The sequence below is a fragment of the Falco peregrinus genome, chromosome 2 (assembly GCF_023634155.1).
Source record: "Falco peregrinus isolate bFalPer1 chromosome 2, bFalPer1.pri, whole genome shotgun sequence".
Lineage (NCBI taxonomy): Eukaryota > Metazoa > Chordata > Aves > Falconiformes > Falconidae > Falco > Falco peregrinus.
This window is the reverse complement of record NC_073722.1, coordinates 109,946,398-109,969,451: the sequence shown is the minus strand read 5'-3', so window position 1 is coordinate 109,969,451 and position 23,054 is coordinate 109,946,398. Positions and strand designations below refer to the sequence as shown.

The 23,054-nt window shown below is 38.5% G+C and overlaps 1 protein-coding gene across 1 annotated transcript in view; it reads right to left on the bottom strand.

Annotated features, from left to right (window-relative positions):
- Positions 1-18: 18 nt before the first annotated feature.
- Positions 19-23,054, bottom strand: part of MED13 (mediator complex subunit 13) — a 60,457-nt gene continuing 37,421 nt past the window's right edge. The window contains exons 10-30 of the mRNA XM_027781336.2: positions 21,176-21,392; positions 20,142-20,226; positions 19,649-19,770; positions 18,354-18,444; positions 17,958-18,172; positions 17,210-17,406; positions 15,086-16,002; positions 13,390-13,557; positions 12,034-12,257; positions 11,279-11,468; positions 10,305-10,770; positions 9,420-9,639; positions 8,579-8,770; positions 8,211-8,434; positions 7,615-7,757; positions 7,227-7,385; positions 6,949-7,134; positions 6,611-6,759; positions 6,188-6,361; positions 4,869-4,969; positions 19-4,151 (exon numbers count right to left, since the gene is read on the bottom strand). Of these exons, the coding sequence (XP_027637137.1) occupies positions 4,019-4,151; positions 4,869-4,969; positions 6,188-6,361; positions 6,611-6,759; positions 6,949-7,134; positions 7,227-7,385; positions 7,615-7,757; positions 8,211-8,434; positions 8,579-8,770; positions 9,420-9,639; positions 10,305-10,770; positions 11,279-11,468; positions 12,034-12,257; positions 13,390-13,557; positions 15,086-16,002; positions 17,210-17,406; positions 17,958-18,172; positions 18,354-18,444; positions 19,649-19,770; positions 20,142-20,226; positions 21,176-21,392 (4,573 nt within the window). The 3' untranslated portion in view covers positions 19-4,018. The remainder of the gene's footprint in view (positions 4,152-4,868; positions 4,970-6,187; positions 6,362-6,610; positions 6,760-6,948; positions 7,135-7,226; positions 7,386-7,614; positions 7,758-8,210; positions 8,435-8,578; positions 8,771-9,419; positions 9,640-10,304; positions 10,771-11,278; positions 11,469-12,033; positions 12,258-13,389; positions 13,558-15,085; positions 16,003-17,209; positions 17,407-17,957; positions 18,173-18,353; positions 18,445-19,648; positions 19,771-20,141; positions 20,227-21,175; positions 21,393-23,054) is intronic.

Sequence of the window (23,054 nt, the reverse complement as noted above, 5' to 3'; positions counted from 1 at the left end):
AATAAGGCCACACCACAATCAAGGCTTCATGAATAATTTATTCCATTTGAAATTTTTTTAAAAAGTATAAACCTTTTTCATTTCCTCAATCACAATTTGTACAACTCAGTGTTTATGGCATTCGGCAGCAATAGTGTTTGTTCCTTTAATCGCTTTTATTTTCATTTACTTGTTGGGTTTTTTTCCTCCTTGTCATGATAAATACGACGACTTGGCCCATGGCGTGTGGCGGCTGCGTGAGAAGGCAGAACAGCTCCCTCGGAGTGACCCAGCCGTGCCGGGAGGGCGACATGTCCAGTAACGAGGCCGTGGGCTGCGTCGTCCCAACCCGATGGCGCCCCGAGGTCCTCACGTCCAGTTTGCTTGGAAAAACCTAAAGCTAGATTAGTATCGTCCTGAAAAAGTGACCCTGAGGATTGTGGTAGGTCCCAAATCCAGTTTTACTGTAAATTAAGCTTTACTCCACTGAAAAATAAAAAGTACACCCACAAACAATAATTAAGAAAAAACAAAACCAACAAACTTTAAGTATGAATGAAGCATAGCCCTGGGTCCTTTACTTAAAAAATAAAAACAGGAGGAAAAAAAAAAAAAAAACCACCGCCCTACAAAAAAAAAATCCAAAACCAAACCAAAACAAAAAACCTTCCCAGCTGGAGGTTGTCGAGACAGTATCATAAAATGTCACCTAATTAATGAATTCTCAAAAGAAACCCAGATCAAAACACTGTTTATGCAGCATTACTATCAAAACAGACTGATATGCTGTTGCCATACTGTTGTGCAGCAAATTATATGGTGCAATAGCATTTTTAAAAACATTTTACTCTTATTTTTGAAAGCTTTAAAATAATGCAACATAATATTTTGATATTACAGTATTAACAAATAGTGCTTGATTAAAGACATCTGCAAGTCTTCATAGCAACACATGAAGTTAAAATTACCATCAGAGGTAAATATAGAAATACAATAATCTGCGCCATAACTGACAGCTAAGTAAGAACATAGCTGAGGATTTAAATATAAATTCATTTATCTTTAATTATTTCAGGAAATGTTAGAAAGATCTAAACGTTACACCTACTTTAAAATGTAAGGGTTGTTTGCAAGTACAATTGGTGGCCTGCTGGTCTAGCAACAGGGTTTTCAGAAATCTAATTAAAATAGTAGAGTCAAAGGTGACTAAATGGCTTAAATACAGTAATATCTAGGTTAAAATACATATTTTTAATCGGAATGGAAGGATCTCAGATTCTTCTTCCACTGGATACTTAAAAGGAGGTAAACCTCCACAGCTACTTAACAGAGCACTGTCAGGAACTATATTTTCTTGCAAGACCATTTTGAAAAGCTGCAGCTGAAATTTTCAAATATTTAAGCTTGTACTTGCTAAAGAACCCAAGTTACCGGATCGTGACAATTTTACTTAGTAACCAGCTATTATGTGCACTTAAAACAGTTAAATGAAAGTAGATAACAAAAAAGTATGCCTAATGTAAGTAGCTGGCTCCACAGTGCTGGCAGGTTTGATATGTACATTGCCGGCTGTGACTATCGCTCCAGAAATGGCCCTCCTCATCTTTTCTAGTGGTCACAATATTATAATTTAACTGCATTTTGGGGTGGGGGGGTGGGATGGGAGGGGGACACTGGCAGCTTTCACAGTTGGAGAGTTTCACAGGGAAGGCTGTGGTCCAGGTAACAAAATACAGTTACACGAACACTCAGACAGCCGATTCACTTACCTTTATGAATACAAGTCAGCTTTAACACAAAGAAAGCCACACCAAAGCCCAGCCCCTGGAACTTGGCTAACTGAGCCAGGGTTAAAAATGACCACTTTGCAACAGAGCTTAAAAAAAAAAAAAAAAAAAAAAAAAAATAGGACATATGCTTTAAAAATTCCAGTTTTAGGAGCACTTCTCCACTTCAAAAATCTCAGCCAAATGAGAAAAAACCTCCTGTAAGACAATAACGTGCTGTTTAATCTGCGGTGCGCTACCGTTATCAATATAAAGTAATTGGACAGACCCAGTTTTTAACTCTATTTATCAAAATATGCTGACTTCTGATTGCACTCGTTATTTTGAAGAAACGACTGAAAATTTTCATCACCAATTGTACAACTTCTTTATACAAAACAAAAAAAGTTGCTGATATTGTATATACACGATGCAATGAGACTGTTTATATGAAAAATTATCTCAGGCAGGTACTTTGCATTTACAAAACATGATTTTCAATAACACAGGAAAGTTTTGTAAATGCAAGCGAATTCTTCCTTGTAGAGGATTAAGAGCGGGTGCACAAATGGATCTTAAAACTTGCTCCTTTAATGTTTTAAACCAGCGAGACAGACAGTATTAAGACCCAGGACATGGGTTATCGCACCAGGCTCATGTGAGCGCTGCAGGAGTTCAGTTTTTAATCTGGCAGTCAGATGAGGAACACAGAAAAATCCTATGCGGTTGCTCTTCAGCACCCGTAGGGGCTATTTTCGAGCAGCATCAGACATTTGGCATGTGCTAGGAGAAAGGAAGGAAAATACTGAGGAAAAAAAAAACCGGTTACTGTAGAGGGAGACATTTAGGAAAGCCTTGTGATTTGTCAGTCCCTTCCTTTGGGAGGGCTAAGCCTCCTTGGCACATGCACCAGCCAGAGCCTGAAAAGGGAATATGGGGAAGGCCATACACTGATACTTGGGACCTTCACCACAGTGCCAAAAATACATGAAAAAGGAAAATGTTCAGGGTTTCGTGCTGTTTTTTACTAGTGGAATAAAATCTGAATACCAGAATTCACTGAGAATCTATATACACCACATTTTAGTTAAACACACACCAATCTTAAAGTCAAGATTGACTATTTTTGCATTTGTAAAATGGCTAGAGCTGGGCTAAATCTCAGCCTTACAGGAGGCTTTGGGTAAGATCAGTTTTCTGGGTGTTTCGCCTCAGATTCACATTTTATCACAAATGTGGAAGAAAACAACGCAGTCACCACAGTGCCAAGAATATCTAGGTAACAACAATGCTCAATAGCTATTCTTGTAATATTAAAACTTGTATATTGGAAATAGATCTGAGAATCTAGCCACAGCCCTGAACCATAACACAAACTTCATTTGAAGGGTTTATTCATTTTATTCTCACTACAAGTTAAACCACCTACAATATCACTTATATATTGCCATTGTTACTCTGTAAAGGTGTGATATAAAATGCTGTAAGACCCGGTACCTTTTCAATTTATATAAACACAGTGAACTTCATTACTGTACATGTACTCTGCAACTACAGCTTAGCTGTAAATCCCCCACACACAATGGTATGGACATTAACCCCTCTATCCCCATTAAACTGTACATCAAGACAATACAAATTTACTGTCCCCACCCACCCCTTACAAAAAAATAATACTCTAAAAGCAACCTACTGCAACTTTTAATTAAGACGATTACATATATTTTAGACCAATTGCTTTAAAGCAAGAAGGCAGTATAAACCTTCTAGGAAAATTTTTATAAAAGAGGTTAAGAAATATAAGACAATTTATACATTTAAAAACTTACAATAAATAAGAGATGCAGGCATTTTTGAATACTAGGTACTATAATCCAATACAAGAACATCTTGATGTTCTGAAGCCATAGGTTGAAACTTACTGTTCCTCATGTTTCTTCTCATCTCCATGCTTCTAATATTCATTAACCATGACTGGGTACTATGGCTCATTACTCTTCACAAATACTGTGGCTGGGGAAAAATGGTTAATTTTGCTACTAAAAATGTTATAATACACTTTCTGATCATCATTCTAAAGCGTCCCCCATAGTCAATGACTCAAAGACAGTGGGGCGGTAGGTGCCCCTCTCACAAGTCAAAACAATATTTGCTGGAAGTAACAAGGTTCATACCCCGTCACAAACAACTTGCACTGTGAGAAGAATTATAACTTAGTCCTGCAGTGAAATATCCCTTTTCCTCATTTTTGTCTTGCAAAATTCAGATGAAGATCACAGCATATTCATGATAAAGTTATACAACTGATTCAGCACCACAAAATGAATTGGGAGACACGACCGTCTGTCCTGGGTTGCAGGATCACAGGTTAGCCAGGAGAGTGCATTGTACTGTTCCAGAACAAACCTGAAAAGCAAACAAGCTTCCATCAAGCCAACAGATTTTCTCACCAGTATTTTACAGTCCTGATTTACTATAACCCAGTTTCTTTGGCGTTAAAAACTTAAAATAGGTTTGCCAACATTCTGAAATAACATGCCTTCAGAAGTATTACAAGCAGTTCAAAGCTAAACTTCCTTTCAGTGGAAAACTGTCATTTTAATTGTCTATTCTTAATTAATGTAAAGAGGTTCACGCATTAAAAAAAAAAACCACCAAAAACCACAAAGCAAAAAATCTGCCATTTTCTCTACAAGATATGTATGTTTACATGAGTCTAGACTCTCGTATTTCAGCATTGCAGTATTTCCACAAGATCGCCATGCAAGATTCTGGCTTAACTATAACTATCTTCCACTCATTTATGCACAGGTTCTGTGTTACACCTCAAACTGTCTTCTAGTCTGAAGAATTCATCATCTTTCAAATATTTTCAGTTGTAATCAACACTGATTAGTTAAAGGAGGGCTTAGAAATGTTTGGTTTTAATTGCACTGTTCTGTGATAAAGCCATTTTTTAATCACTCTAAGCACAGCAATTTAGATTGTCTCTGCGATGTGCTGCTGGTATCCTTAGTACAAAGAAAAAAAATTTACAGCAAGAAAAACAAATAGGTAGCTTCACTGCAGCAGTATTAAAAAAAGAAACGCACAATATTTTTGCAAGTGATCAATCATAAATACCTGAGCACATCAGAAGTTTGATTAGAATCAAGTGGATGGGAGTGTTTACTGTGGAGTAGCTCGTCTGATTGCACTGAAGGCACGTGGAGGTGCAAAGAGGCCTAAGAAAAGGAGGAAGATGCCAGCAGTTACCACCCGATACAACTACGGCATATTTTCTTCCCTCTGTATTGTTGACCTGTACCATGGCAGTCACCTTCTAGTCTCGTGACACACAAGCCAAAACAAATCTTATCCTTATGCCACCAAATAGTTCAGGAATTATCAGAATATAAAGGAATTGCACACAGACCTCTGCTAAAAGCACAGTGCTAGTAGTGTAATGTGTTTTAGAAATTATTCTTTTTTTTAATCCTTTTGCTATATTAAGCGATTATTAAAAAAAAACTGAAGTGGCCCAAGATGTCTAGTAAAATACAGACTTGGAAGTTCAGTTGCTTTCCATAAGACTGGTCTATTTATATTCCATATATAGAGGCTGCTTAGGGTAAATAATAAATCCTCTATTCAAAAAAATGTCTTAGACAAAAAGTACAGCTGAGCTTAGGCCAAGAGGAACAGCTCATCCAGACACAAATAAGGCTGCGGAAGATATATCTGTATCATTAGAAAATACAGTGTAGTATTAGAGATGCTAATTTAAGTCAAAAGTGAATAATATTAATACAGAAAGTTTCTCTGTATACTAATGTATAGCCTTAGAAGTGCCAAGTACGTCCTGATTGTGCCATAAAAAGATAAGGGGATCAGACAATATCTAGGCAGATGATACAATGGCTATCACTTGGCAACAGCCAACATGGAAAACGTAGCTTTTATGCTTTGGGCAATACATAAAGAGATTTGTTCATTTATATTTTTTTTAGCCACTGTAACTGATATATTACATTACACTTGTGTACTTCCCTTTACCACCGGTCCCCACGGGAGTCAAGCATTAACCAGCAATCTGTCTAGAAACTCAAAACTATTCTTACAAAATACTGTAGCACAAAGCCAGGAAGGAGCCCAGACTACCACCACTACCACTACTGTGAAGAAACACACTGAACAGCAGAACCCTTCAGAACGTTTGCTACTTCCACTCATCATTTTTCTTCTCTTAAAAAAAAAAAAAAAAAGGGGGAACATAAAAAGCCTAAGTGCAAAAGTTTAAACCCCAACCTCTCCTGAAGCAAATGCGGACAATTCCAAGAGACATGCACCAACTTTGTTTTAAATGGAACAAGTTCTCATAACGCCAATCCCTGCACGCCGCACAGCTTTCTATGACAGACAGCCCAGGAAGACGGCCGTACAGCCTGCTGAAGTTACAGTACCTTAAGAAACAAGGGACACTGATTTTGTGCTTGAGGACACGCTGACCAAAACCAGTCAGGCAATGGACCTGCTTTGGCAGTTGACACAAAATAACCAAGGGCCAATGGCTGTTGCAGTATATTTGTTACTTCATCATGAGATTCTGTTGAAAGCAATCGATCTGTACCTTGACCCTGTAAAACAACCGGCAATGGTTTCATATTAGGAGAGCACAAAATTAATAGAAATTGTCTGTAGCTTTCAAAACACAAAGCATTTTGAAATATCCAAGCATTGCATGAATCTTGCCAAGACAATCCAATATCCAATTGCTTCAAAACATTTCATAGGAACCCTTCATTCCACGAAAGGAAATTACCAGATGGAGAAAAACCAAACCAAAACCACACACCCCCCGCCTTTATATTTACTCTAATAATTACCTTGCCCATATCACCTCCGTGAGGGTAGTGGGACCCTGGAGAATGTACAGGGGATCCCGTAGGGGATGCAGGAAGAATATTTATAATATCAGGATCAAGATCGTCTCCAGTGTCTAGCAAGTCAAAGATTCCCATTCCATCTGCTCCATCTTGAAAAAGAACAAGACCAGTGAATTTCTATAGTTTCCCTACACACAGGATACAACGCATTTTGAAGTGATTTTCCACATAAATCTTGTGGTTCATTAGAATAAACAGTCTTATTATATGGGAAGCGATGAGGGGTTTTTGGTTGGTTTGTTTTGTTTTTAAAGCAACAATAAATCCAACCTACTGACCATTGTTTGTGTTGAAGGCCAGATCCAAGTTTTCAGTGGTATAAGTTGACGATGCTACTTGCACAGATGCAGATGTGGGAAACACCAGTATATGAGTGCATGATGTGTCCTGGGGGGTGTTGAGCTGAGATGTCTGCATATTTAAAGTGGTGCTGCGTCCAAATACAGAGCCGGTCGATACAGAATCTTTGGAAGAGAAATCAAGTATTTCCTTAGTTTTGCCCAACCCGAACTATTAGGTCCCTTGCCAAAAAAAAGGGACAAAGTTTCTCAAATACCTGGCATAATAATGAAGGACCCCTGTGGTTCCATTGCCACCAAACAAGCACTGAGAATGCTGGGAGAGTCTGCAGCAGAGATACCACACATTCTGCACATGTCTTTTAGTCTCTTGCTAAGGGACTGAAGGTTTCGTCGACTCAGCAAACAACTCCAGTCTGAGGATACAAAGAACATTTGTTTGTCTATAAGCAAAGTGCTTGCTGCAAAACATGTATTTTACATATAATAGTGTGTGGTGCAAACCTCACAGCTGTTAATACAGAATATGCAAAGGAACTCTAAAATTATTTAGGTTTTCTTCCAGAAACGGGGACAGACACTTTACATGACTGAAAAATGAAAGCTTCAAATCAAGTTTTAGACTCTAGGAAAAGCTAATGTTACCTTTTAATTCCCCATGTCCTATTCTTCCTAAACGGCCTATTACAACTCTCCATGGCAAAGAGCTCATTTGCACAAGTCCCAAGCACCATTCCCAGAGTTTCTGAAGACCAAGTCTGCGGGCAGAACCCTTTTTCCTGCGAGCTCTAGAATTTAGAAAGAAGGGAAAACAAAGTTAGAACCCATCTGCAACAAGTTTTTATTGCCATGTTTGGAATTTCTTATTTGTATTAACCTGAACATTCACAAGAATATTAGTACTGTACTATATCAGCTGGAGCTTCAGTTTGTTTGTTTGGGTTTTTTTATTTAACCATGTTCTAACACTGATTCAAAAGACAGTGCAGGGCAGGGGGCATACGAACATGCATAAAAAACCCACTGAAGAATCACATGAAACCAAATAACATTCTTCTTGAAATCTAACTCAAAACAATATACGCATAAATATGGAAAGTATCTATTGGCTTTAGCTACTTTTGCAACGCAGCAACTCTACGAAAAGTCAAGAGTTATTCTTACAGCATCATAAACTAATTCTTCAGCGGAATGAAAGAAGATACACATCCTAAAAAACAATTTAAGAGTTTTGTTCTTACCTGTTTGGTACATCAATATTAATTATGCAAGTTTCTAACTGTTCTCCATAGAGATCTGTACAGGATGCAAGGAGCCATCTTTGATCGTGAGACAAACAGTAGCCTACAAAAAGTACATTATACTTCTGGCCAGCTTCTCCAAAAGTTTCTCCTAGTTCTGTTTGCTTGTCCTTTACAGGAGCCAGTATAAAAGGAGGGGTGTATAGTCGAATACACTCAGGTCTCTGTAAAGATGACAGAACAGACAATGAAGTTTTGCAAAGCAATTATTCCCAAGAAATCTAGTTAGTTAATTTGAAAGATGCCAGTGATTTACTAAACAGGGATATTTATCTGCATATTTACACAGTCAAGTTAATAATACTCACATCAGGGCTCTTAAGAGCAGTTTCCATGGCTAAACCTGGGCCAAAGCCAGTTAATGTTTTCACGTTGGTGGAAGTGGGAAGAGGTCTCCGACACTGAGTAAAAGCTGAAAACGCCAAAGATTTTAAATGCTGAGTGTAAATCTGCCGGTCTTCATGTTTCACAGGTTGTAGAAGGTACTGACATGGGACAATCTAGAACAGATTACAGAGGGGAGGAAAAAAATTTTACTGTTTCATCATTGGAGTAGATGGTTTTTGAGATAAAGGAGCATACCCAAATGCTATCTTAGAACTCTACTTTGCAATCAATTTTCTCTGGTTCTTGGATATCTCCTGCCACTTCTTCCAAAGCTACGTGGGACTTCAAGCAATTGTTCTCATTGAAATTTTCTTTAGAGAAAAAAATAATTTATTTAGAAGAGAGTCTTAATGATTCCTTTGAAAAGATACCCACTGTTAACTAGTTCTGCAGCTGCTGACCACCTTACTGTTGGGTGTCTATCAGGATGGAGCACTGTCTAAAGCCCAGCAGGTCAGGCTGGCAGTGCAGGTTCCAGTGATGGGACAAGCAGCTTTCCTATGCTTCAGTCATTATTGGAGTGGGCCACTACATTTCCTCTGAAATAAGACTGACTATTTTGGAATCTCCTACAGAATTTGGCTTTGGTTAATAATGCCCAAACTGCTCTAAAAACTATAATCTTAATGATTTAACAGCTGCAGAACTGTAGGGTAATGCTTACACAGCAAATGAAACTTTCACCTCGAGGGCATTATTGCCTCCAAAACACAGTCAAAGCCAAAATAGATACTCGGCATATTTCTATAAATGATGGCTCACCTGCACAGAAATTATATTCTTTATGTTAGAAGGAAGAACCTGAACCATCTCTAAAAAGCAGCGCAGAAGTCCAAGTGTCCACAAACTAGATGAGCTACTGTTCTCATCCTTTTTTTCATATGTAAAAGGATCAATTATGTAAACTACAATTGCAGGTGGATAGGTGATAGCATGTGAATCTCCATCTGTAGGGACTCCAACTTTATCACGATCCATAGTGCTGGAAATGAAATTGTGAGAACAGTTACAACAATTTATTTTTACTTCTAAACTCAGATCAAACCGTCAAATATCAATCTGAAATACCTTTGAGTCAACTGTAAGAAACAGTCTTTTTATTTCATTTTTGTACATGAGCTTATCAACAACTTGGTATCATTTGTCTTTTCTTTGGCATTCTTTATTACAGAAGCTCAACAGCACATAGTTCTATTGCTTCAACTGGGGAACAGGAACATCTACAAGGTCAGTCTCTCCAGCAAGAGCTGGCTTTACTACTATGACGGATACTTTCTGTTGATAACAGAAACCAGAACTTTAAGATGATGCCAGTTATCTATTCCCCACCCCCCAGCCTTAAAATACAGAAGTGAGTAGTTTAGTGAATTTTCTCCCTTTAGAGAGAAAAGAAAAACAGAGAAAGTTTATTTTTGTACCACAGCAGACACTGAGATGCAATTAGAAACTGCAGCTAAGGCTGGAACCAAAGTTCAGTTCCACCATGAATGAACATTCTCCCTAAAAAGCAGCTTGATGCCTAAAAAAGAAATACAGGATTTTTATTGAGGGGACCAGAGTGGCATTAATAGGTCCACATTAATCGAGCTGAGGGTTTGATTATTTTTTTTTTTTAGCCAAAGAAAGTTTGACTCTGCAGTTGATTACCTTTCAGAAACCTCTGGGTGGGGCTGTGCAGGCGCTGAAGCAGTATCTCCAGACATCCCTGCTGTTTGCAGTGTTGGCTGTTGCTGCTGCCCCCCTGTTTGCCCATTTTGGACTGTTGCAGCCTGAGCGGGCAGGGAGGCAGAAGTGGTATTGTTCATACTGCTAAAAGGTGGAAATGAAGAAGGCTTGCTTGTTGGTATCCCGCTGCCTAGGCTGGCAGAAGAGGATGACGGGGCGGTGGTAGTCAGTGTTGAATTAGCTGTAGTAGCTGCAGAAGACATGGCACTGTTTGATGTCACTGCAATAGTACTAGTGGTGGGAGCTGCAGGAGTAGATGATGGAGTGTTCGGATTTGCAGCGCTGGCTGTCACTGGGGGCAAAGCAGAGGCTGGCTGGCTGGAGGGAGTGACCAGATTTGTTTGGGAAAGTAAAGAATTGTCCAAAGGCTGAGAAGCAAGATAAGGACCTAAAACCAGAAAAAAGCATGAATTTTGTACTGCAGCTGGTTTTAAACATACTTCATCTATTAAGTTATAGTTTTAACAGAACAGAGCAAGCCTTTAGCATACATTAAAATTAAAATACCTGCATTACATTTCAAATTCTAGTATTCTCATAAGACTCGTTCAGAAAAATCCAAAAATCAGTTTTAAAAATAATTTTTTTCAGATATGCTGAATTGCTAGAAATCGCTGCTTTGGAATCTAAGTCGCCAATACAAAAAGACAACTAAAGTCCCTGTCGGGCAGCAATGCTGCTATTCCCTAAAGGTACTGCTAGATGGTAAGAAGCCATTTTAGCACATATCTAAATATATGGGGGTTTTGGACAGCCCCCCACCTCCCCAAGCTTAAAGCCAGAAACCTGCAAAAAATAACAAGACTCAATGAATAACTACAGTGATTTCTTTTCCTCTACTGGAATGGAGGAAGTAGTAATCGTATGAAATAAGAAGCACTAAAAAAAATTCATACCCAGCTCATATCTGCAAACTTGAGCATATAGTTTGAGTTTGGAAAATGCTTCATTGTTGGTGTTAGCTGTCTGTGAGAACCATTCTGTGACCAACTTCTCAGAAAGTTTCTTTGAAGCAGTAGGTCCAACTCTCATGATCCCATCAGGCAATAGCTTACAGATAGGTCTGTGCTGACCAAGCCTGCATGACTGCAAAGAAGGTAAAATAGAAGATGCAAGATAAGGAATTTATAAGCCTTAAAACCTGTTAAGAATCACATGAAGGATCATTTATATATAAAAAAAGCAAGAGAACTTAGTTATGATATTCCAAAGTAACATTTTAATTCTAGAATATTACACCGGTATGAAATATTCTATAGGGACTTTATGATTTATTTTCACGTTTTCCAAAATGCAAGAAAAACGGGTCGATACATCATCTACTCTCATCTTAATCACAATGCAAATAATACGTGTATTTCATTAAATGTAGCTAAAACAATTAAAGTGGCAATACAGAGTTTTACCACTAGGCGGCGTTTATCAGATAAAGACTCTCAAAACGGCTACTACTAAAAGCAACGGTGAGCAGCCTCAACAACCCTGATCTTCCAAGTGCCCATTCCTAAAATCCTTTCCAGCTGATTTCCAAGATAGCATTCTGTGCAAATGTTTGTATCGTCTGAGACAAGCCCGATAAGTAGTTATGAGTATGTATTAGAAACAGTCTTTCAAAAATCCATTTCACTCCTAACTGCCATAAATAATGTACCTCGTATATTGCAGTCAGATCCCTAAAGAAGCTTTTTGCTCCGTTCAGCAGAGCCTCATTCTCGGGGCACACCACAACATAAGCAACATCTCTTTGAGATCCGTAAGGTTCCAACATCAGCCTCTCCCAATACGGCAATGCAAACGGAGACAGCACCAGAAAATCATAATCATATCCCAACAAAAATGTTGGGATTGGCAGTGGTTCCGGGGACTCATCAGTTCCTGGAAAAGCAAGACACATTTTCCAATATATTAAGCAGAAAGCTTAAAATTAACACTCTGCTTCTAGGAAATATGAATAGAAAAAACACTAGTGTTCCCAGCATCTAACAGGAAGTAGCACTGATTATAAATGGAATAGTTCCCATTTTAACAGATACAAATGAAAAACCTGCATGTATGATCCAACCCTCTGTAAAAAAGCATCAGCTAATTATTTTTATTTGAAATCTCTCAGGGCCTCATGAAGAAGCTCCATAGTTGTTTTAATACTTCTATCAGTATATGGACAATTAGGAACAGATCTTTACTGTCCACGAAGCCTTTCCCACAGAGTCTAAGCAATAGGTGAATTTAAAAAAAAAAAAAAAAAAAAAAAAAGAAGCGGGGGAAGAAATGCAAATAGTCTAAGCAAATACGTAAAGGACCACAGAAGGAAAAAAACTTAAGAACATGCATTTACAATACTCTAAATGTATAATTACCATGTTCTAAATATAGCTACAAAAGAGCTGCTGGTGAAAGGTCACCCTTCTACATAGTGGTAAATCAATCTCATATGCTAATGAAGTCAGTTTAAAGCTTCAGTGCACAAAATTTACCTTGTATCTGTAAATGTGCATCACGTGTTGGCCACTCCAAATATTTATCAGAGACAACACACTGGATAACCTCAGATCTTCAACATAGTTCTGAAACTACTGAGCAATAAAGCACACTTTTTCAAGCATTTAAAAGCTAGTATTTTTTAACTACACTATTTTTAGAGTAATTAAAATGGAGTCATTCTTTTGAGTAAAAAACCAGAACAGAGCAATTACTCTGTTTTCAACATTAAATCCATCTTTGCAATTTCACTCCCTCACTTGGAGAAGTGTCAGGTGTATATAAACAGTGCAATTGAAGATGTTAATTTTAAATACACATATCTTTAATTCATTTACTGTTTTAAGGAATATAAATATTTTCTGTTTTTTCCAAGAGAAGAATTCTCCCCTGTCTAATAGCTCTTGATAGCTTAAGGAAAGGTCAAATGCTGTTTAGAATTCCAATAGGCTGAACAGCATCCAGACACTAAGGTTTGGTGGCCGGATCAAGTAGAGATTAACAGACAGGAGTCTACACAGCCGTTTACCATATGAGCCTCTGCCAGCCATTTTGTGAAACTGTTGCCACGTGAGGGGTCCTTGCACACCCCAGGACCGGACCGTTCGCTTTTTCTGAATTGCATCCTGAAGAACTGGCTGGAGCGAGAGGAGCATACGAAGGATGTCCTGGGAACACTGCATGCTCACATCCACAACTGAAAGGACAAAAAAAATCGTCAAGGCCTACTGCAACAACAGAATACAGTGAAGCCCTCCACAAACAACCTAGAATCTTAAACAGCCTTGATTTTAAACAAAGTCACTCTCTTCTGAAACATCCATGCAGTCCACCCAAAGGCCATGATATAAAATGCTGAGCGCACAGATTTGGAGAGTTCTCTTCCCCTCTCAGCCATGTACAAGAAACACAGACAGATTTTTGGTGGGTTGTTGGGTTTTTTTCCCCCCTGTAGAGTTTTTTTCCCTTGCCTTATCATCTTATGATTTAAACTAAGGGAAAAAACCCTAAAATTAAAAATTAAAAAAACCAAAACCACAAAAAACACCAACAACAAAACAATAACAAAAAAACACACACAAAAAAACCCAAAACCACACACACCAAAAAACAAAAGACAACAAACAAGTTGTTCAATCCTTAAACTACAGGATTTCCCCTCCAAAGAAAGAAGGGTTAGGCAGACTGCCACCCAGTGCTCACTTCACAGAAGTCAAGGGAAGCCTCAAACAGTCACAGCCCATTTCATCAGCTCACCACCACTATGCCATTGAATGTGCAGCGTTTAACAATAAATGGCTGACACAAAATTTGGTATGGCTATAATTTCACAGCTGTCCATTTAAAAGTATCTTTACATCTTTTTATCCTAAATATCAAGGTCACAGTAACACTAAAACTTTTCCTGGGTGCCTGAAAAAACATTGATTTATGTTTTAAAAGCTTGGGGTTTTAGACTTAATCCTCCACTAATACACAGAAACCTAGCTGTGCTTTGCTGTTAGCCCTCCTCATCCTCATTAACAACTACGAATCGCAGCTAACTGCTATCAAAGTTTCATATTTCACTCTTCACCCTGCTAGAGTTGCTACTTCTAAAGACTGTTATTGAGAAGTACGCAAATACATGCAATAAAGGGTATTCCATGAGACATAATATCATTAGTCAGGCCCCAGAAGAAAAAAAATCCAAGGATCTCTGGCAGATCCAACATACAATGAAGGCTACGATAATGCTTTACTTGCCACACATGCCATTAACTACTGCCCCCTCTTAAGGAAGGGGGAAAAGCCAACTGTATCATAGATCTTGTTTAATTCTGCCACAGTAGCCGTGACAGTACAGTCACCATTTGAACCACCTACACTTCCTACGTAGGCTCATTCCACAGAGCCTCTGTAGAAGCAGTCACTAAAAACTGCTTTAAAAGAATAAGCCTAGTGAAGTGTTGTGGACAGCTACTGTGGTCTTACATTACACTTCATGTTAGGAATTTACAACCGATGGTAGCCGACACCTACGCTCTGCTTGGCGCATCGTACCAGCACAGAACGTGAAAGGAACGGTTATTCTGAACAGCACTAAAATAGATTTTTATGCAAGCGTGCAGGTAGAAACAACAGTCTTAAGCGTCCAATATTCACGAAAGAAAAACACAAAGAAAATGAACCCTCAAAAAAAATTCATAGGTGGACAAGTATAAAAATAAGCTGTTTTCACTTACCATTTCTTTTTGACCAGTGGTGCAAGCAAGTAGTTTTCACAAGTGCTTCATCAACTTTCCCTCCTGACATATTGTCCATGAACTGCCGTCCGTGTTCCAAGGCTAAGTAGCAGTCATTGCAACAATCCCTTTCTTCTACACGTACCAGGTTGCTAACTGCACCAACTCTGGGAATGGAGTCTTGATCTGCTGCTCCGAACGGCGAGAACAAGTTGGTGCATTGATCCTGCAGCAACAGTATTAACTCATCGGGCAGTTTCTCAGGTTCTTTCAGTCCTCCACCACCATGTTCAATAGAAGTAGCTCTGAGAGCTTCAAAGCGTTTTTCTGCTTCTTTGCCGCACTCTGTATTACGTCCTAGAATATCCAATTCATCTTCAAGAAACAGTCCAGAACTGTTGCCAAATTTTCTATTCATAACAGCACTGAAACCACAGGTACACCTATACTGGGCCTCTTGCGTTGGATCAGGAATGTAAACTCCAACATCAGCACCTTTGATGTTCATATTGCAAACACATATGCAGCAGCTGTCAAAGTTACAGTCTTTGAAGAGATTCATTACAGACTCTGAGAGGATGAGATTCACGTAAAGACTGTGTGCCTCTGGAATGGAAGGCACAGTTGCAGGTTCAACAGAATTAAGCGGTCTACATGTCGATGGTGTGGAAGCTGGCGAGTATAAATCAGAGTTCTCGTATTTGACTGAACCCTGTGCACTTGCAGGTCCACCAGCTCCACGAGGTGTGCGAGGAGTCCTTGGTGTTCTAGGAGTTGGGAAACGAGGGGTGGAAGGAGAAGGGAGAATTCCAGCTCCGCTGTTACTGGGAGGTGCGCTACTTGGTGGCATCCCAAATGGAGTATGAGTCTGTGGTGTGTATGCAGGGCCATACTCTTGATCCATAGTGCTTCCATCACTAATAGCGGCCACAAGAAGAAGGAAATATTTTAAGTACACAACACACTGGTTTTGAAGTTTAAGTCTCAAGTTTCTGAAGAAGGACTTTCCTAATTAATATTTGCTTTTTTAAACTAGTCTTTCATAATCCACAGCAAGATTTTCATTCCCTAAGGAACTTCAAGAGCATTTGTTCTAAATGACTTTGCAGGACTCCCACTGACAGCACTGTTAAAGAATCTTTCCCAGCCTCCTTTTGTCTTTTCCTTTGCACAAAGCTCCCAGGAAACAAATGTGGTCAGAATAAATTACAAATTCTGTGGCTGTATGGAGTCTAGAGGACACCTTTTTTGTTCATGTTTTATTTACACACTGTGTTGACACATACTAAGAAAATATACCAGATCTATCAACAGCAGATTCAACTGAATCCACAAGGAAAGTATCACCTGGAAACGTCTGACATTTTCTTTCCTAAGCAGCTGAGCATCTCCAAAGACCTATAAGGCTAATGAGACCTGGAAACATACTGCTTCTGAATGACCCTAACAGAAGCAATCTCAGTATTTACTCCAAGATTTAATATTCATATAATTTTATCAATAAATACATAGCCTCCTTGTTGCCTAATCCATTTTTACCAGCTACTAATGCAGATGAGAAAGAGGAATAAGTATTTTCTTTACAAAGATCTGCCAGCAAGACCACTACCAAATGCAGATTACAGAGATGCCCACTGCAATACCACTGTTACCAGGAAATGTCACGCTGGGCATAGCTTCCAATCAATGTTTTCCTAGTCCCAATACAGCCAAGATTACTGCTATTTAAGAAAATAATTTAAGAAACAGAAGCAACACCTACTAAGCCCTTACAGTATCTACAACACCACTGCAAAAACAAAGTCCCAAGTTTACATTTATCTTGACTGTTACCATCTTCATTACTTATTAAAACTGGACTTGCACCATTAAGCTTCCCCAAGAAACCTTTAAATGAGACAACGAATAAAATGTATGCACAGTTAAGAAGCTATTTGAGAACACAGTCTCTTACAGTAAGGTTTAATCACAAGGATTTTTTTAAAGGCTCCTGTCAGTTGTATAAACACAGCATGTCTTTACAAATCTCTCTCATTACAGATTTTTTTAAAAAAATAAATTAGAGGTACTTCCTATCCTGTGGATAACCTTACAAAGCTTAAACATTTGTGGCACAGGTCATACCCATCTTTGATGAATGGCATGGCAGGTCCCGGAGGAAGTAAATCCAACTTTCCCACAGTCCAACTCTGGCGATAAATGCATTCTTCTGGCAGTTTGATGGGAGGAAGACACTGGCTGGGAAGTGTCTTCAGTGGTGCAAACATGGAACAGCCCACCAAAGCTTGACAATTCTCAGGTTTATAAACATAAGAATAATCCTATAAGTTAGATATGGTAAAGCATCAGCATGTAAATTAGATCACTTCAGCAATTAAAATGCTTCTCAAAAAAATGTAAGTTCAAACAGTAAAACAGTAGTTCTTTAATATTAAATCCCAATATACCCACAAAAGACAAAGTTAGATTTATACACACATCATTCACACCCATAGTTCTCTAAAAAGGAACATGCCAACACAAAACTATCAACTGCAGTTACTGAAATGCATTCCTTCAGCTTACTGATGGCTAAATAGCAAAATACTATTAGTACTTACTAAAATGTGCATTACCTACCCCAGTATAATGCAAGACACAAGTTAAAAACTATACATAATTCACAGAAGGGTCAGGGTTGGAAGGGACACCTGGAGATCATCTAGTCCAAGCCCCTGGTAAAGCAGGCTCATCTAAAGCAGGTTGCACAGAGTCGCATCCCAGTGGGTTTTGAACGTCTCCAGAGAAGGAGACACAGTTCCTATTCAGGATTAAGTAATAAACTGAACAATAATTATTAGAAATGTTTATCAGAACTATAAGCACTACCTACCTTTATTTCAGCAGGTTTGGGGCTGCAGAAACCCTCATCTACTTCAATTCTGAACTGAGCTCCCACACTAGAGCTATTCCCTTCAAGTACTGTTCCTCCAAGTGTAGTGTCCATACTGCCATATTCCTTATTATTCATGTTCATTGGAGAAAATCCCATAATATGTTGTTCCAATGAAGGTGGAGTCGGATACATTTTATGGAGATCTGCAGTGCCTAATTTCAGATCAGGAGGAGGCTTTAGAGCATGAAAACATTCTGAAGTATTTCGTATTTCCTTTGTCTCAAAACTTCAGTAGGACAAATGAAGCGTATGCTTCCAAATTCCCACAAAATATTAGCAATCAAATGTTTAGCTAGTCTTCTATTTAGGAAAAAAAAAACCAATAAAGCTTACTTATGCATGAGAGTGGGTCTAGATTTCCTGCTTTTGCCTCTTTGCAGTTGGATTTGTCATCAGCGCCATTCACTGTTCTTTTAGATCCAGGCTGAGAAAGAAAAGTAGTATTGTAATAAAATCACTTCAGACATGAACACATGTTCATGCTTCCTGCTAACAGGAAACTTCATGTGCAGTGGACATAAAATGCTGAGACTTTGTGTAACATTTAGAAAAATTAATATAAATCAGAAACCCAGTGCTAGTAGTTAAGGTTATGCTTGTCCTCCCTTAATACTTGTAACTCAGAGAATGCTCCCCCATCAAGTCATGATGCTGTTAAAATGAAAGATCAGTTATAAAATAATTCTCAGCCTGTTAGCAGACATGAAAAAAAGAAAGCTCAACAGGGTTGCCCACAATCTATCGGGGGGGAAAAAAAACCCATACACCCTCCCAATGCCATGCTAACATTACTGATGTTACCACATGAACAGAAACAGAAATGACAGAGAAACATGAATCCTGAAAAAAGACAGGTGCAGGGAAGAAAAGCTGCTGAAATCAAAAAACAAAGAGATACATTTTACAGTGTTTAGACAGTACTAACATCTATAGAAAATAAGTCTTCGTGTTTAAGAGCAAATACACTTGCTTTATATAATGATTACCTTTGATGGCTGTCAAGATCCTTCACAGCCCTTACTCAGCTACAGCTCCCATTAAAGTTGATGGGCATTTTGTCTGGGTAAGGGGATTTAGGATTAAGCATGGAGCAAAGTACAGTTCAGAAGAGACAACTGATTACAAATAGTATTGAAATAGAAACTAGAAAGATAATGGATTCAGAGCCATCAGAGACTGCAGGAGAAACTGTTCCAAGATAATAGCTGCTGCAATGAAGCAGCTTATTTGGCAGAATGTCCATGTGTTTAAATGCCTCTTCTCTTTCAGAAGTTTTTGTTTTATTTCAGTATTTCCTTTACTGACTAGTTAAACAGAACCTAGACCATCGGAGAAGAGCACTAGTACCACTACTGAATCTGTACAATTATAAATAAAGGTATATTTGAGAAGCATATACTGTCTGGACAGTAAGGATATAGTATTAAAAGGTTGTCTGTATCAAAAATATGATTGTATGAGTCAACTAGAACAAGTATGTCTGCTACAGAGGAGCCACAGCATGCACTTATATGCATGTTTTGCAACCTTGCCTATAAAGGTTAAAAAAAACCCAACCAAACCCCAAACCACAAAAAGACTTGCAGTTTTTTGTCTATTAGCTGCCATTAGTTTTGCACATCACTTACTGTTAGTTCATCTTCATCAGAATTGAAGAGATTGTCAAGGTCAGTGTAAGAGACCACTAAGTCTGTTTCATGGAACAGGCTAGTTGATGCAGTGCGAGCATGAGCAGCAATACGTTGGGCATCTATAAAGAAAAACAAACATTACAAAAACATTGGCAATATATATTCATTAAAAAAATAAAGACACCTTAAGGACTATCTCCACAACTGAAGAAAAAAAGAAAAGGGGTGAGTGGGGGGGTGGAGAGAATGGTCTCAGTTGCACTCATCCATCTTACACATAAGCAAGGTCCCTTCAATTTCATAACATTTAGATTTTATAGCCAATGTTTATTTGCAAGGTGCAACAAAGATATGTTCCAAGCGGATTCCTAATTCTGAAGGGACAAGGAAATACAAACCAGAAAGTAAAAACTCAGTAGCCTATTAGAATCTATTGCCTGTTCGAGAGATCATTAATATAGCACAATTAAAAGGAAAAAAGTCTCTTTACCTTGCTTGACAGAAGGACTAAATAGAGACATAGCATCCTCTCCTTCGTGGGATAAAACTGTAACACTAGATGTCCCGTCCTCAGTCTATTTAAAAAAAAAAAAAAAAAAGGTAGGAAAGTTTGCTTAAATTAATATGTAGGGTGGGAGGCATTTTAGCTCCCTATGGGAATTTTGTACATATCAGAGGTATCAGGTTCTCATTAGCCTTCTGGCTCACAGCAAGGTGTAGTTGGGGGGCTGGTTAGCAGTACTGGCTCAGGAAGAAGGAAGCTTGGGAACTGACAACATGCTAGCAACACGCAGACGAGGAACACAGGTAGGAATGTAAATATTAGGTTTTGCATTGGGGATAAATTTAAAGAGCAAGCTGTGGATTCCTGCTACAACACTTTACTGAAAAAACATTTGGTATCAAATGCTATACATTAACTATACTAGTTTATTGAATGAAACTCTCGATACCAGAAGCGCATATGCACACAACAGTCTTAATAAGCAAGTTTATTTCATACACAAGCTCCCAGTGCAGTTGTTAATTTCTCCTCTTTTGGAGGGCATACTTTTGTTTTAAGTAGAAGCCTCATACAGGTGGTACTGGATGAGTGGTGTTGGGGGCAGGAAATAATTCAATTCACTGTCCGGGCATCTAGTCAAGAGTTCACCTCACCTACACCCAAACCTTCCCACACATCAACAAGGCACTTGCCTTGTTCTTCCTCTGTTCCCCAAGCACCAGCTATCACCCATTTCTACAGAAAGGGTACTGAGCCATACTGATTTTTGTTCTGATCCAGCAGTGTTCTCCCAGTATAAACTATAAAGCCTAATGCAACAGCACCACCGGTGAGCCAAAAAAGTTTCAGGTGTAGTTAGAGGCATGCTGCATAATTTCATGGATCATTTTTGTTAGAATACAAATATATTTTTTTTTTATCTACTTTAAATACACAGCGAAGGATTTAAGTTATATTTGGTGACTAAAGCAATTTGTTTTAAACTCATCACTGATTTGTATCCTCACTCCTTTACTCACCTTGTGTTTCTTCCCAGCTTCCCTCTCAATGTTCTGCCTATCTTTTTTACTATCAGGAAATAAGAATTCCACATCACCATCAACAAAGGCATAAGGATCGATTTCAGGTTCCTGGTCAGCATCCGTCGCTACTGCTGCTAGGTATTGGTTTTTACTCTGATACTGTTGCACAAGTTCATCTGAAACCTTTAAAGGTTTCCTACATTGCACCATTAATCTGAACAGAAGAAAAATAAAAATCACAAAATATTATTTGTCATTTATTATGTGGACATATTTCTGCTATCAGCCTTTGCAAGACCAACTTCATCTTCCTTCCCACTTGCTTCCTTGCCACCCCAGCTTCAGAAAACTTTTTGGGAAAAAGATTAAATCATTAGTCATTTAATATAACCTCCTTACACACGTCAGATACAGCAGTGTGATTCATTCTGCCCATCTTTCCTCAAGCACTGTCAATTCAGATAAAGATTAGTAATTTATCCCAGGTCACAGCTGTCATTTATTATAAAGTACAAATGTATTAAAACTATCTATATCCACTAAAAGAAACTCACCATGTTAAAAAAAATTATTCATTGCCATTCTCCATCCATGTCCAAACAAATTATTAGAAAGAAGCAATCAAACCTGGATTTTCCATATTTTAAGAATCTAATTCTTCAACCACTTACTAAAGCGCACAAATGCCGCTATGTTCAGCAGACATTTATATCACTCCTATCAATACAGATGAAGCTTGCAACACACCAATATCTAATTTACTAATGAGGATAATAAAACCACGTTTGCCTTTGTCAGCATTTTTCTTTTCTTAACATTTGGAGCCAAAAACAGAGTTGGTAAGTACACAGAAATTAAGGTTTTTGTATCAGGATTATTAGTTTCACAGATACGACATCGCACCAGCAAAAAGCAATACTGGCAAGTAGAAAACTATGTTATGATTATTAGCCATACATACACTACTCTACCTTCCGCCCCTAAACAAATTTTGTTTCATATACCCTGATATACAGAAGGGACTATATGAGGAAGGTATTCTTCAAACAAGACAAGTATTTCAGGAGTGTCAGCCTAATGTGAGTACACAATTTCTTCTTGCTCTGAGACCCCCTTCCTCCCAAACAGCAACAGAATGACAAATGAGGAGCATTTACAGAAGAGTCACATGTGAAATGGAAGAGGGACATTGCAAGGATGAAGACTACACATGGACTCTTCAAATCCAAACACAGGTTCCAACGTACCTATTCTTTCCCTTCCCAAGCCTCTATCCAAAAGTAAACACTATCCTATAAGAAACTAACATGCCCCACAATTAGTAGGGCTTGTTTTTGACAGCCTAGATGCACACGCTAGCCTGGAGTTTAGAGTAAGATGGGCTTACATTTCTCCTCTGAGAGGCCAGGAAAAAAAAGCGCAATACAGAACAATTCAAAGAGTTCAACCTTGAAATTCTACAAAAGGCACAGTTATTCCTCAGAGTCCTCCTCGCTTTGCACGTCCCTGTCAACTATGTGGTATGAGAAAGGACACAGCACCAGTTGTACTTTCTCAAAAAGACTTCCTAGATATAAGCTTTCCAAAGAAACATCTCACAGCCAACACCACTGTCAAATCCATCCATGCCTGCTGCCCCTGCCCAGTAACATCTTGTTCCAGGCATGACTGCCCCAGCCAACAGCGCAATGGTACGGCTTTGTGTCAAGCACCACTGGCATTTCTGTCTGGAGTAGCACTCTATAGACTTAAGGACTTCCCTTTTCTAAATCTTGCAAAAATTACCATCAGGGGGAAAAAAAAAAAAAAAAAAAAAAGAGAGAAGGCAAAAAAAAAAAAGAGAGATAAGGCAAAAAAAAAAAAAGAGAGAAGGCAA